Source organism: Furipterus horrens, unplaced genomic scaffold (genome assembly GCF_987537825.1).
Source record: "Furipterus horrens unplaced genomic scaffold, mFurHor1.1.pri manual_scaffold_11, whole genome shotgun sequence".
Lineage (NCBI taxonomy): Eukaryota > Metazoa > Chordata > Mammalia > Chiroptera > Furipteridae > Furipterus > Furipterus horrens.
The window spans coordinates 24,401,977-24,417,090 of NW_028327181.1; the positions used below are offsets into that span (position 1 = coordinate 24,401,977).

The window sequence follows — 15,114 nt, forward strand, 5'->3', positions numbered from 1 at the left end:
TCTTTTAATTTCTTCATCCTTGAGATAAAGAGCTACTTTTCTTCTTAAAGCAGAGAGAAGGACTTTAAAAAACTAACTAATTAACAATTAACCCAACAATTAAGCAATAGACATTTGACAAGTGAAAACAGACATCAACTTAAGAGATTGTGTACTCTGGAATATTCAGTGGGAGGGTGAGTCATCTCAGACTTAATATCATTATTAAATTACATTATTCAGTTATGACAACAATTATTTCTAATTGTCTATGGCTTTAAAAACCTTCAAATCTATGCACAGAGAACAAAGTCATATAAAAATTAGACATGGACAGGTTATAAGTACTTAATGTTACCCCCAAATGAATATGAAAATGTTTTCTTCTTCCAGTACATCTATTCAAGTGAGAGCTGTATTCTAATACATATTTCTAAACCAAGTCTTTTCTTAATCCTCACTTGAGGATTTTTTAAAAATTGATTTTAGAGAGGGAGAGAGAGAGAGAGAGAAAGAGAGAGTGAGAGAGAGAGAGGGAGAGAGAGGGAGAGAGAAAGAGAGAGGGAGAGAGAGGGAGAGAGAGGGAGAGAGAAAGAGAGAGGGAGAGAGAGGGAGAGAGAGAGGGAGAGAGAAAGAGAGAGAGAGAGAAAGAGAGAGAGGGAGGGAGAAAGACATTGATTGGTTGTCCCAACTGGGGATTGAACCTGCAACTTAGGTATGCGCCCTGACTGGGAATCCAACCTGCAACCTCTTGGTGTACCCGACAACATTCCAATCAACTGAGCCACTTGGCCAGGGCTAAACCAAATCATTTTTTAGAATATTTCAGATCAGAGGGTTTTTAGTTCATGAGTGAGAATGTTAATGCAAAAGGAAAATGAGGTAATACGAGCAGAATGTTGGGCTGAGATTCTAAAACTCTCCCTCCCCTTCTTTGTGCATTTGTTTCTCTTCAGGGCTGTCTCTGTGTGACCCATTAAGATAATTATTTGAAATTCCAAATATCTGTAGATGATATTTATATAAGGGACTAAATGAGCGAAATAATTGTATTATTTTGATTTTGTAGAGAATCATTTTGTGCAACAGTAGTTCAGATGAAAGCTGTATTCACTGATATTTGGTAATTCAAATCATTCAAAACATGGACACAGGAATGCCAATAAATTAGAGGGGGATAAACATTATTCTGTGATTCGAAGCACTGTGACTTTTATTTTTCAACGTTTAGCCAACACCAGTCCAGCTTAATTCTGACATAGCCCTAATTTTGAGAACATAAAATTCAAATGAATGCATAATTGTCTCAGAGATGTGGGTAAGTCGTATTCATATCCATGACATTTTGAACTGAGGATCTGTCAGAACACCTTCCAAGCATTAACTGCTAAAAATCACAACCACCTCCAGGAACTATGGACTGTGTTCTGGTTAGAGGAGAAAACCAAAACCTTTTGAGCTATGCTCACTGTCTACCCTGAGAAAACAACCCGTCGTTCTACAAATGACTAAGTTGACTAAATCCCCGCCCTGACTTGGCAGAATTGTTTATTGAACTGATTGAAATGACCAGATGTTTTGGCAGCTTATGTAGACATAATCTAATAGACTCAATAATTGACTTAAGTAAACGTATCAGAATGTGGACTGGCAATAGAACTGCAGATTCTCTGTCTGTGATGACTTCAAATCCCATTTAAAAGGGCAGGCGGCTCATGTAATTGAAATGCGTAGAGATTGGCACCAACTCATTCATTTACTTTGGTAATTTACAGCCTATTTAGATCTGAGCATCCCTGTAACTTGTGAAAGTAAGCGAGGAAAAGCTTCAGCTTTAGAGATCTATAAAAATTGTCTTTGAGGCTGTCTGCTCGAAGTGAAATAAAATATTGCTGTCCATAAAAATCCACAGATGAAAAAATTCAAGCAAAATTTCGTTTCACTCAGGTTATCTAGAAAATGGTACATTTCCAGTTTTCTCAAAATTTTGAGCATTTTATATAAGAATGTTTAATAACAGAATTTTCCATATTATTTTTTGAGTTTTCATTTTGCTCTGAGAATACTTGCTGTGTTATAATCTCTATTGGTGTTAAAAAATATTCATTATAAATAGCTTATGGAGATCAACTTTCTCTTAAAAGCCTATCATCACAAGAAACATTTCAAATTGTGGTTTATTTCTTAGAAAAAGAAATAGTCCCCATGCCTGAGAGTCTGCTAACCGAGGCTGAGAATTTGGGCCAGACAATTCACTCGGCTCCATTTTCTTTCTCCTTCCTCTAAGATTAAGGATTTCTCTTTAATTTGTGTAGTAAAGATTTTCAAGTATCTCTCCTTTCCCTCTTTTCTATTTCTATTTCCTTCTCCTCTCTTCGTTTCTAAAAACAAGCAAAAGCAAACAAACAAGCTACCCCCACCCCCCGCCACCTTACAGACTGTGGGCACAGGCATGAGTAAACTCACTCACCCTCACTCACTACACTTAGACCGAAGTAGGTTAGCACCTGTGGCCAGGAGTTTATACAAACATCCTCTTAGCAACCTGGAGAGCAGACACCATTACATTCTCTGATTGGCATACTACCCTCATAGTTCTCGGTAAAATAGTGTCCTGAATTAGCATACCAACAATCACACCAGCAAATTTCTTTAATCATTTAAAGCTTTCTGTGAGCGTTGTCTTCGCCTTTATGTGTTCTGAAGGCAGACAGGCTCGATGGGTCTCTCTCTGTGCTGGCTGCCTCAGGGCCGTTCTTGTCCTTGCTATCAGGCGACAGGGAATGACCAACCCACCAAGTGCTTGTACTCTTTGAAATCCTACCTCGTTTGGGTGGCTGACGGGCTCTGTGTCAGGAAAGGCAACAGAAAGCCACATGAAACCAGAACGAGGCCTACTTGAGGCAAAGGAAAGAAGAAGAAATGTTTTATGAAATAATTGGGCTGAGGTGTCACCCAGTGGGTGCAGGTTCATGGCATTTTTTTTTTTTTTTAATCCAGACAAAAAACATTGCAACTATAAATGAGTCAGTTTCTTGAGAAGTGCCGGTCAGAATGATTGACGTCTGCAGATGTGCTGAGTCTGTGGTTGTAGGTGCCAGATGTTAAGTAGCACTTAGGGACTCTTGGTGGCCAGGGCCATTTCCTTGACTTAAGGATAGTCGCCACTCTTGTGGCTGCTCCTCCCGCTCTTTATTTCTTGGTTGATCCTGGGTTTTGAACGTGGAGCAGAAACGAACCTCAAGCCCATCAGAAACAGCAGAGGCTCTGATGCTTTTTAAGATGCAGTTTTATTTTGTGAAGGTTTTTGATAACAAATTGCTTTTCTTTTGAACTCAAAGGAAAGGTCGGGGGAGACTGGCATTTCATGAGCTAGTGACATGCACACATCCGTGAAATCCTCCAGCAGACCTCTGAGTTGGCCCTCGTTACCCGCATGTTATGGTTGAAGACGGGTGATCAGGGAAATTACGAAGTGGGAATGGAACCAGATTTGTGTAACTTGAAAGTTCTTTCCACTTACCCACTGCATATTTGTGTCCTTTCCTATCTCGTTGCAGCTTTCTCATTAGTGAAGGGATAGCGTGTGGGGAAAAAAAAGTCACAACCAATGTTACTCCAAACTTCTACATCTATTTTCGCAATGTTATGACGAAGCTAGAAGAGACTGACTTTTATTTTCCTGGCTATATCTTTGGGGTAATTGAGGCACACTATTGGCAGAAACAGGGCTGTTGGATATTAGGAAGGCCCAATTAAAAAGAAAATTAATCAGCAAAAGAAACAATTTTCATCTGTACACCAAGCTTTACATTTTGGAACCATTTGGATGATTTACTGCATTTCATTCATCATATAAATGTTTGGTGCTCTGTGTATACAGCCTTTTTTTTTTTTTTTTTCCAGTTTAAACTTTCCCCCAGAAAGATGTGAAAAAGGATAGAAGGACTTGTTCAGACCTTTCCAAGGCCATTTGTCAAGCAGGCTGCACTTGTGCCCTTTCTTTAGAAAGATGCTTTACAATGTATGAGAGCAGTTTTTGTAAATTAATATCATCATTAAAAATAAGCTGGCCTCCTGTACTCCTCCTCTAACTTCTTGTTATGCAAGGCTGCCGTGCTGGGCTCTGCAGACAGCAGCTTTGGCATGGCCCTGGGGCCCCGGGGAATATTAACTTACAAGGCTTCCCCTATTTTGCTTTTACATGTCTGAAACTATTTCAAAATGTAGCAACTGAAATACAAGTTATTAAGTACCCTTTACTAGAATGTAAGAAATGCTTTTTCGGATCCTCCCTCCCCTGCTTTAGAGAAAAGGTGGTTGGGGATAAATTAGTGTATTTTAAAGACATGTCTTGGCTGCTTCTAAATATCTACATGGACAAATAGCCCAAGATTATAAAGGGACAGTTAAACTAAAAAATCAGGCTGAGTTCTTCTAGGGTTAGATCCTAACTGCAATTTAAATGCTACTCTATGATTTTTAAAAACCATTTTGCTCTACTACATTTCGTGTTCTAGTTGAGAGGGGATACTAGGTGGGGGCTGAAATGGGAAACAGGGATTCTTTGGTTTTTAGTCGTCAGAGCCCCCTAACTTTGCTAAGGTGTTCTTGCCCTCATCTTTCTGGTCTCCAGGAACCAGGTGCCAGTCTGGGGATGGGGGCTTGGTCTCCTGAAGCCTCCTGGACGGTGTGAATTTTTATCATTTTTATTGTCTTCCATGCCTGCCTAAGCAGCTGGGTGCAAATGGGACTGTTTCTGTCTGTGTGTTCCTCCCTGATACAGGGACAGACTCTGCCTGGGTATAGACAGGAGTCTGGGAAGTGTTTATGGGTCTCCAGCAGCTGGAAAGGTTTGAGTCTCTTTGGCAGATGTTTGCTGTTCCAGCCACTTCATTAATGTTGGAAACTAAACCCCTGACTCTTCCTGACCAAAGCCCCAAGTTGTGATTGACAACTGGGGTGTGCTTCCTCCCACAGAAGCCCTTCACAGTCTGAGAGGGGGAGAGAGGGAGTGAAACGAGGGGTGGGAGCAGAATGGGAACTGTGTTAGATGCTATTGCTGAAAACCCAAAAATATCAAGGAAGGGGAGAAGAGACTCATTTAAGGAGAAAGACAAATTAAATAAAGCTAGTTAAGATTTGAAGTCCATTGTGTACTTGGGTCTTTATAATTAAATAATTACCCCAGGTTTCATGCATTTATTAATTCACGACAGATTCCCTGACAACTGCTTTGTGCCAGGTGTGTGCTGGTATTGGTGATAAAAGATGAATAACAACACACAAGGAATTGGCCTGCCAGAAGTTCATTGTCCAGTGGGTGAAATAAACCTGCCAAAGACAGTAAGACAGTCAAGGGGCCACTAAGACAGAGGTGGGAATCGCAGCCTTGGGGAGAGGGGAAACGGTTCACAGCCGAGATGACATTTGAGATGGGTCTTGAACTAGTTTTTCAGGCCCAGAAGGAGGGAGGGGCGGAGGGCATTCCCAGAAAGGGAACTGCTCGTGTAGAGGCACAGATTATGAAAAGCCAGCCTTGTGAAGCATGTATTATGACTACCATTTACAAATGAGAACACTAAGGCTCGGCTTCGATTATAAACGACAGAGGTCGAGGCTCCAGACTCCAGGATCTGGTCTCTCCCCGCAGTACACCTGGGGACTGCCGTCCGCAGACCCCTCTGAGCTCTGTTGCCTCGGTAGTAGAAAATAGAAAAGATGGAAAATACAAGATTTGTTGAAATGAAATATTTTACTTCTTTAGCTATTTATAACACTGCAGATTTCAAATCAAAGGACCAGTCTGCAGGGAAATCTGGACGAATTTTGTCCCTGAGGTCGAGAGGAGGTGGAGGGGGGCGGGGGAGGCGGCTGGAGGGCACCGCCGGCCCTCCGAGGCAAGGCGGATTCCCGCGGGGCCAGGCGCCAAGGGCTTCCCTCCTGTGAGCGGCCTGCAGCCTTCCGTGTGCGCCGCCACGCACGGGCACAGGAGCGCGGCTCCAGATCTGAGTTTGACGGAAGTGAAGGAGGAGAAGGAGTAAGGAAAGGAAAAGAAGGAAAGAAAGAAAAAGAGGAACGGGCATGGAAGATGGGGAGAAGAGAAGCGAGGGCACAAGAGAGAAGAAACAGGGAGGGTTGGATAGAGGAGAGGAGGGCGAAGGTGCTGCAAACAGCGGGAGAAAGGAAGAAATTGGAGGAAAAACTGGAAAGGAGTTAGCGGCGGTGAAAGGAATGGGAAGGACCCGAGAGGGTAAAAAAAAGTCTGGCGTTGAGGAAAAGAGGGGCCATGGAAAGACCGGCCCCGGCCCCAGAGCGCGCGCATTCCGAGAGCGCAACGCAGGGCCCGACAAAAGAGCCCAAACGGGTAACGCTCAGTCCCTTGACGGAGTCGCCAGGTGGAATGAAAAGTCGCTCCGCAGTCTCCGCTGTCTGTGGGGTTGCCCCCGGGCACGCTGCGCGCAAATTCCTCCAGACATTTATTTCTCGGCGGCTGCATACAGCCCCGCACTTCCCAGGGGGCAAATGCACTTCCCCACCTAAGACTGCCCTCGGCGCCAACGCCGCGCCCTTGGGACCCCTCGTGTCCCTGCTCCTCCTGCGTCCAGGAGAGCACCTAAGTCTTGGCGCCAGACAGCGAGGCCAGGCTGATCGGTGAGCTGTCCTGGGCTCCGCGCAGTATGGTGGGCTCGCCGCGGGGACTGCCACCAGAGCCGGGAGCGCGCCCGGGCTCAGCGCGGTAACCTCCCGGCTTTGCTGTGGGAAGCGCTCCGCCGTCGCGACCCCTGGCCACTGTTCTGACGGGCCCCGGGACCTCCCTGCTTTGATTAGGAGAATAAAGTTAAGCGATTGTAAATGGAAAGGAGGGGACCGAGTGGCACATACAGGCACTTCAGGAATGAAGTTCCTCAAAGGAGCCTTGTCTGTTGTTCGGCTCTGATTCGTTTTATCACTATCTATTTGCTCCAAGTGGTTAATGGTTAATTCCCCATTTGTGTCTCATCCCTCAGAGTCAAACCACCCGCCCGCGCGCTAGGGTCGATTTGCTTCCGCGGAGACTTGCTCCCGGGCAAGCAGCTCCTGGGAGGGCCCTCTGAGACTCGGGCTGATCACAGGTTTCAAGGGAAGAAATGTCACCAGCCCCAAACTCGGCCTCGGAGAAGGCTGTCTGCGTCTGAACCCGGCGCTCCGGGGCGGTTCCCGGGGACCACCGGCGCAGTAGCTGGGCGGGGGACCCTTCGCCCAACGACTACAACTGAAGGCAAAAGTTCCTACAGCTATGGTTTGGGACTCACTCGGTTGATAGGCACCCAGGAGGGAGAAGGCCAACCGCAAAATAAGCAAGTGTCTTCGCGGCTCCCCAACCCTGCGCGTGGCCAGGGATGGAGAACCAAAGCCGCCTTGCGGGGAGAGTCCGGTGCTCCGAGATGCCGCGAACGCGCTGCCTGCGAAGGGCACGCCGGCGCTCTGGGATCGCGCGGCTCTGGTCCTTTCCGCGACGGAAAGTATATAAACAGAGTTTAAAAAGGAACACACGCTTTCGTTAGTTACTCTATTTTTACAGTTCATTATTGGGATAACGGACAGGGCAAGGGTCATCCCTGCTTTGGGCTGTCCGTGGGGCAGTCAAGTTTGCTTTCTGCACAAATGCCTGGTGCTTTGCACGCACCGACACCGAGTGTAGAGAGCGGAAGGGCCGCCGCAGTCCTCGGGAGAGGGCCTGCGGGGGTCCATGCAGGGAAGGGGAGAGGCACACTGGTCCCAGGAGGCATCGGCTCTGGGGCCGAAGCCCTCGGGAGACTCGGCGAGGACTCGACTTATTTCTAGTAAGATAACTAGACGCGCCCGTCCGCTCGGTTGCCGGCGGCGGGAGCGGGACCAGGCCGGTGGCAACACGTACTCGAAGGAGGTGCACGGGGACCAGCGTGGGGGCAGCGGCCAGCATAGGCCAGGCCTGCGGCTGGGGTGGTGCGCGCTCCCCGTACTGCGCGCACACTCGAGCGCGCACACAGTCTACACACGTACACACACGCACACACACATACACCTGGAGCACGTTCCTGGAGGGGGGCGGGGAGGAGAGCCCAAGCGAGTCTCTTAAAATAGAAAGGCAGACAGGGGAGCGTGAGACACCAACAGGCGGGAGGAGGCAAGGAGAGCGGCGTGCACGCGGCGCGCAGGCTCCCGCCCGGGTGGCACAGGCTGGCAGGGTGCCTACGCCCCTCGTCGTGTCGTGACTCCACGCCCGGCCCTGCAGGAAGCGCGCGCTGATTGACAGTTGCGGTGTCCCAAAAAGGCGCGGCGAAGATGCTGATCTGCGGGTGGGTCTAGACGCGCGGCCGGCGCGCCGGGTGCCCGCTCCCCTCCGCGCGCGTCCAGGGTTCCGTCACCTCCTGGCTGCCGAGGCGCGGGGCAGAGACCCCGCCGGAGCGTCTGCCCCCGCGGCCCCTGCTCACCATGCACTGCCACGCGGAGCTGAGGCTGAGCTCGCCCGGCCAACTCAAAGCAGCCAGGCGGCGCTACAAGACTTTCATGATCGACGAGATCCTCTCCAAGGAGACCTGCGACTACTTTGAGAAACTTTCCCTCTATTCCGTGTGCCCGTCGCTAGTCGTACGACCCAAGCCCCTGCATTCCTGTACCGGTAAGGCGCCCGCTGGGGGACTGGTGGGGTGCGGTAACTCTCAGGCCCGTGTCGGGCGCTTTACCGCCTCTGTCCTCCCGCCCGGGGGCGAGAGGAAGGGCCCTGGGGAGTCCTCTCTTGTGCCCCTGCGGAGGACTAGACTGTCAGCGGCGGGCATTGCAAAGGCAACTGCAGCCTGGGAAGGGCTTGTCAAGGTGTCGACCACTAGGCTGGAAATGAAGGGATGGCGAGCGCGCCCCAGAAGCGGGCCGCCAGAGCCGGAGGACTCTTCCTCCTTCCCAGCGCTGCCTTGGTTCTCAGTCAGAAAGTTCTAACTCTTGACCTGGTTCAGCGCCTAAATCATTGTTTCAGGAAGTGGTGTTGCTTCTCATCTTGAGTTAACTCCAACCCCCTGTCTTCACTGGGAATTCTACAAGTAAATCTGGAGGCTCTCAACAAAATCCTGTAGTCGCTGAACTTTACTTAAAAGGATCTCCTCTGGGGGAAATAGTTTTGGAATACGTCACAATGTGGTGCGCGCTGAGGAGTTAGTTCTAAGTGCCCGCTAAACTAAACTACACTGAACTAAACTAAAAAAACAACAATGATAACAATAAAAACATCCTCAAATCTGAGTTCCTTTCTCTATAAGAGCCAAGAGTAATAGTGACAATAAAGAACACTTAATAAATACACTAAAAACGGCGCAGCTTTATGTAAAAACAAATCCAAATGTTTCTATAATACACTTGGAGTTCATTAAGAGAGGAGTTAGACTATTTAAACGTAGGTATAGCAAAACAAAACAAAACAGCTAAAAAAGTTGAAGCAATTTTTATCAAAGAAGTTATTGACTCGAGGTAAAAATACGGTGTTTCCAAACCAAAAGGAGCTTTGAGGTTATGTTTGTTGCATGGGTGGCATGAAATTAATTTAATTACACTTACATTGAAGAAGTAAAGTGAAGAGCTAGCAGCATTTTTGAAAAACATTTTTGGAACCTTCAGGCCAAGAGCTACTAGTGCACAATGCTTGGAAGCCTGTGTTTGCTGCCGGTTCCACTGGCAGTCCCTGTAGGGCAATCAGTACATACGTGTGTAAATACATAAAGTTCTTTTCAAACCAAGTTGCTCTTACATGTATTTGGTTATTAAATGACTACCGTGTTCAATTATGCCTTTGTAAAATAAACTTTGCCTGTGAGGTGGAATTAGGCCTAACAGTCCATAACAAGACTTGTAATACTGGATTTAAAAACCAAGAAATACGCAAAAGAAGAAACAAGAAAGAAAATTTAGAAACAAGGTAGATATCCTTGATATTGATGCTTTTACATTTGTATGCCTACCACACGTAAACCCTTGGATGAATAGCCTGCATAGATATTTGGATATTTGGAGGGAGGCTGAATCTCATTTTGAGCATAAATAATCATTTGCTACAATAACTCAAATCCTTTTGAGGCAAAGGAGAGGATCTGTTTTCATCACAAATCTCGATGCACGCTGCTAAGATTGCATACCTGGAGGTTCCTAGGGCAAAACAGAGCAACTTCTGAATACCTAGGTAGAGCACAGTGCCAGCATTTTTTTTTTTTTTTTTTTTTTTTTAGTGACTTTGTGCCATGCATTGATTTGAAGGCAGCTTTTCCTGTCTTTTAGCAGTCACGGAATTGGATCACAGAAGAAAACATGCCAGAAAACGAGTAATAAATAGCCTCCCCAAACAGTGATTCAGTCATCAGTTGAGGCTAAGTTCCGTGTTTTACTGAACCTTGTCTGGGAAATAAATCAGAGGAAAATAAAATGATCCACGTAATGCTTTCTGAGCATTAAAAGTGAACTGCACGTGTATCATGAGCTAAAAGTTTTGCTCAGTTTTGGGCCTTTGATGTTCATGGACGGTCTGTGGGAGAAGGTGGTTTGGGCAGTGGTTTTCTTGCCCTGTCCTTCCAGCACTTGCTTTCTTTACGTTGTTCTTTTGAAAATGTGTTATGATTTTGCTCTAACTGAGATTTAAAAGACAGAAACTGAGATTTGCCGGTGGAATTAAACCCATAAAAACTGGCTACAATAGTTCATACTTTCAGATTCAAAGCTTTCAGCGGGTTTACGATTACAGTTAAAGCCTTACATGTATTAGATCATGGGAATCCCATTAGTGACTTTGCAAAAGTTTTGCAAATACCCTACTTACCCTACTTTCAAAGCATTTTTGTTGCTTTTAACAGTTATGTCAGGATCAAAATCTTAGATTGGATGAACTTAATCTTTTGCAAAAATTAATTTAAAAAAACAACAGCAATAAGTTCCTGGCATCCATCATCCATAATGAAACTACAATTTGTCTGCCCCCCCCACCCCATATATAGATAACTAACACTTTTGGTAGAACCAATGCATAAAAAGTTCAAATCAAATGGAAGACGTAAATTGGAATTAGAGTTACTAAACTTTCTCGTCCTTTGGTTTGCCGTCTTAAGATTTAATTAACTAACAGAAGTGAACTTCGTCAGTTAAAATAATGAAAACTAAGATAAACTAAGTTACCACACTGAACCATAAGTACATAAAGTTGGGGCGGAAAGAAAACCGTAGCATGTAAAAAGCCTCTGCATGGCTAAGCAGTCCATGTTGTTTAGATTTAGTAATTGAAACGTCAGTTTATGATACTGAGTCTCCTCAGGCAGAAGAGCATGAATTCAGGTAAACTGGGGAATGGAAACATTTTACATCAGGCAGCTAATCACATGACACTAATTTATTATCAGACACTAACCTTAATGGAACACTCATCTTTAAAAAAATTTTTTCTTTATTTTAACAGGCCCTTTCTTATTATAAATGCTGTAAGTTTAGTTTTACAAAGCTGTTTCTAAATCACAGTAATCTCCTAAATCACATTATAATCCTTGAGAAAGGGAATCCTTTCCTTCTAAGCCAAAGTAAAGGAACGTTTATTATTACATTTAAAATAAAATTTTAAAAAACTAAGCACAAAGAGAACCTCCTTTTGAACACAAGTTTGTTATTCAGGCCATTGTTGGGATGTGGAATATGTTTAGAATTAATTTAAGATATAACATATTGTTCTTATTTTTAAATTTGATAACAGTAATCCTCATTCAGAATGAAATACACTGCCATTTGGAAATCAGTAATGATCATTCAAACATCAGGACATGGGCAGTAATTGAAGGCCAAAAGCGAGGTGCAAGTTTATGATACCATAAACACTAATGAACTCTAGGGTGCAATATTGATGTTTCTGGTTGTGATTTCCATTCCTTTTCGGAAGAGTCACTTGAAGAAACCCAGCTTCCCAGGATGGAATGGCTTGCAGGAGTATCGGCACCATAGCTTTGGGAGGATTTCTCTTTCACTTTAATCTTTAGAAGCAGGCAGAGTTTCTAAATTTGAGGCGTGTTTGGAAAAAGTGAAGAACTTGCTTCACAGAGACAAGAATGTAAACTTTTGCCCTAAGAGTTTTCATATGAGGATACTGAGAAACCCACCTACTGTGCTAATTACTTACAATTTATTATAATTATTTATATTTTAACCTGGAATTACCGCAGGCTGGCACATACACATTTGGGGGAGGTGAATGGAGATATTTGGATATTTTACAACCCATGACTAGGACATGACTTTTCATTATTCCATTAAAACCATAGTCTAATCCCATTCCCTCCTGTGGCAGAATGGCTCTGTTGACTCTCTCGGTGACCTTCATTGGCCGGTCTGATTATATAGCTGACGAGGGTTATGGAACTGAAAAGGATCCTACACCAGTCTCCCCAAGTAGAAGACACTTTTTTGCAACATGCTAGAGTCACACCAGTGCTTAGACATAGTAGTTTCAGTCCACGCTATACACTCCTGTGCTCCGTGTCAGGAATGCTTTGCCAGCTTGGTTATACACCCGGGGTAAAGTGGTGCAGTCACACCCAGGGGACAGTCAGCCAGCTAATTAAAAGGGGGCATTTGGGGAAGGGTGTTTATCTTAGGAGGTGGCATTGAGAACATTTTATCCTTTGGTGGGTCCAAGAGAAACAAGTTATTTGGGGCGGTGTCCCTGGGTTCATTTTTAATCACAAAGATTGGGTGTCATCGCAGTGAAAAATGAAATGAGGTGCCATGTGTATAATGACACCTTTGGGAGGTAGGGAGCCAACTACTGCTTCATGGACTTGGCTCCAGTGATTCCCTCAACTCAGCTCTGTCTTTTAGTCAGAAACCAAACCCGCAGGATCTTGGGAACTGGGAGCTGAGCACTGGAATGTAAATGGAGAAATGTAAACTAGGGTTGGGGAAAATGATCATTATGAGCAAGCATTTGCATTTCTGCCAGAGGCAGATAGGCTTTTATTAGCAATTACTCATAACTGTTTCTCCTGTTCCCATTGTAAGGGTAAATAAATCGAGGGATAGAGAGGATACAGGACTCATTCCAGGGTCAGACTACATGTGGGGCTGAGTTTTTTTGAGATCGTCAGCTGTGGTTTCATTATTCCTTAAATTTTATAACTCCTTTGTAGAAAAGAGATGCTGAGGGGTTCTTTAAGGAGACATTTTTAACTAGTGAAGAGTTCATGAGCAGTTTCTTCTTGGGTTCTGATTTTTCTATTTAGCAAATAGGAAAATGATTAGAAATTTCATTTACAAGTTAAAATACCTCTCCAAATGCCTGTGATCTTCAGTTTCATTGACTTCAATCATTCAGAAATATTTATACTTGCTTGGTGATGGCACTGTTATGAGTCATTACTTTTGAGAGTATTTTAACTCTTGACTAACAGTTAGGATATTTTTTAAAGTTCTCAAAACTACTTGTGGAACCACTTCCAAGCCCTCCTTAGTTGTCCTCTTGAGTCTATGACGGGCAGTTTGGAACTGGGATAGGGGACCATTATGACAATTTACTACTGTCGGAATTTTCTCTTTGAACTCCACCTAAAGGGTGTTATCGCCAGCAAACTTGTTCACATTAACCTCGTTAAATGCAACTCAAATGAAATTGTATACGTAGCATAGTAACACTTTTGTGAAACCAGCTTCCTACAGATACGCTTGTTAGTGTTTTTTTCAGTTGTGTTCCTGGATTGAAAACAGAATTTGGGTCACAGCGTGGGCAGTACGAAGTTGCTAGTTTTAACATACCTCCGGGATCTAAATGAAAAGATCGTTAGGTTTGCTGCATCCTAGGAATCTATGTGAAAAGCAGTAAGGATTGTAAGCTGTTTACATTGTAAGAGAGATGAAAACAAAACAAAAACTACAAGGAAGAGGGAAAAAGAAAAAGTGATTTTTTATTTTTATTTTTTGAAACTTGAAGCTCCTCAGTTCCGCCTTGCGTGTGGCATGGTGTCCTTCAGAATGGCTGAAGGGGCAGGACAACCGTGGCTTCTGAAACTCTGCGTCTATGCAAAGGACTGGCGCTGGTTTCACTTAGACACATGCAGCCTTTAGCATTCACTGTAGCGCACTGGATCCATGTGCGCACAGGAGCAATTTTGCGTGTTATTGGCACTTTGTTTTGTGGTCAGGGAGGAAGAGGGACAGAGATAAAGCCAGGCTCCCTCCTTTGTATTAAGCCCGTGAACATCCGCTGGCGGCAGGAGGCTGATCCGCTACCCGGGCCGCCTGTCCTGCCCGAGTGCCGTGGATTCGGGTCCTGTAGCTAAGCCTGCTGATGAGCCCTTAACTGGCATACGACTGGAAGGCTGCAAGGATTTGGATGAGTTGCATAGACTGGAGCCTCACTTCACATTCTCTTTTGGGGAACACTGTTCCACGCCTGGACTCTGCGGAGTGGGCCTTTTTAGTGTGGGGAGACAGACCTCACGCTCACAGCCGGGTTAGCCTTCTTCTAAGCGAGAACTCCCACCGAATTGTCACAGAGAACTCTGCCGCAGGGGCCCACTTCCCTCGGAAGCAGTACGACAGAGAGAAAAGGGAGAGAAGGACTGAAAATACTCAGGCAACGACTTTTTACCTGTCGCGGAGCCCCTCTGTCCCCACGGCCGGTGTCTGCCTCTGTTTTAACTGATCCTGAGGTTGGAATGCTTCTGTCTTCCTCCACAGCTCGGGTGACAAGATTCGATTCGGCATTAGAATGTATCAACGACAGGGTTCAGGTCAGGACCTTGTATAAACTTGGTGGCATTAGCAAACTAAATACTCTGTTTAAAAAAAAATTTTTTTTTAAACCAGAAAAACCTTTGCAAACCCTCAGGATTTAAATCATTTTTATTGCAGCTTAATAACAATTAGAGAAAGAAATGTCTTGTTAAAATTAATGCTCTAAATAAAAACACAGTTAATTTTCCATTGCAGCGTCTAATTACTCATCTGCGCCAGGGCATTTTTATATGGCAATTTAACTTCTTGAAAGTGGAAACTTGGCACACATTTAAGGAACAAAGCCGTGCACCTAGATAGATATCAGAAGATGGTCTAATTATATTTGACTCTTACACATGACTGCTCTGGAGAAGACAGGCAGGCTGT

General features: G+C 44.9%; 1 protein-coding gene across 1 annotated transcript in view; it reads left to right on the forward strand.

Annotated features, from left to right (window-relative positions):
- Window positions 1-8,100: 8,100 nt before the first annotated feature.
- The window catches only part of BARX2 (BARX homeobox 2), a 75,711-nt gene continuing 68,697 nt past the window's right edge, over window positions 8,101-15,114 (forward strand). The window contains exon 1 of the mRNA XM_090290909.1: window positions 8,101-8,623. Coding sequence (XP_090147035.1) covers window positions 8,437-8,623 — 187 coding nt within the window. The 5' untranslated portion in view covers window positions 8,101-8,436. The remainder of the gene's footprint in view (window positions 8,624-15,114) is intronic.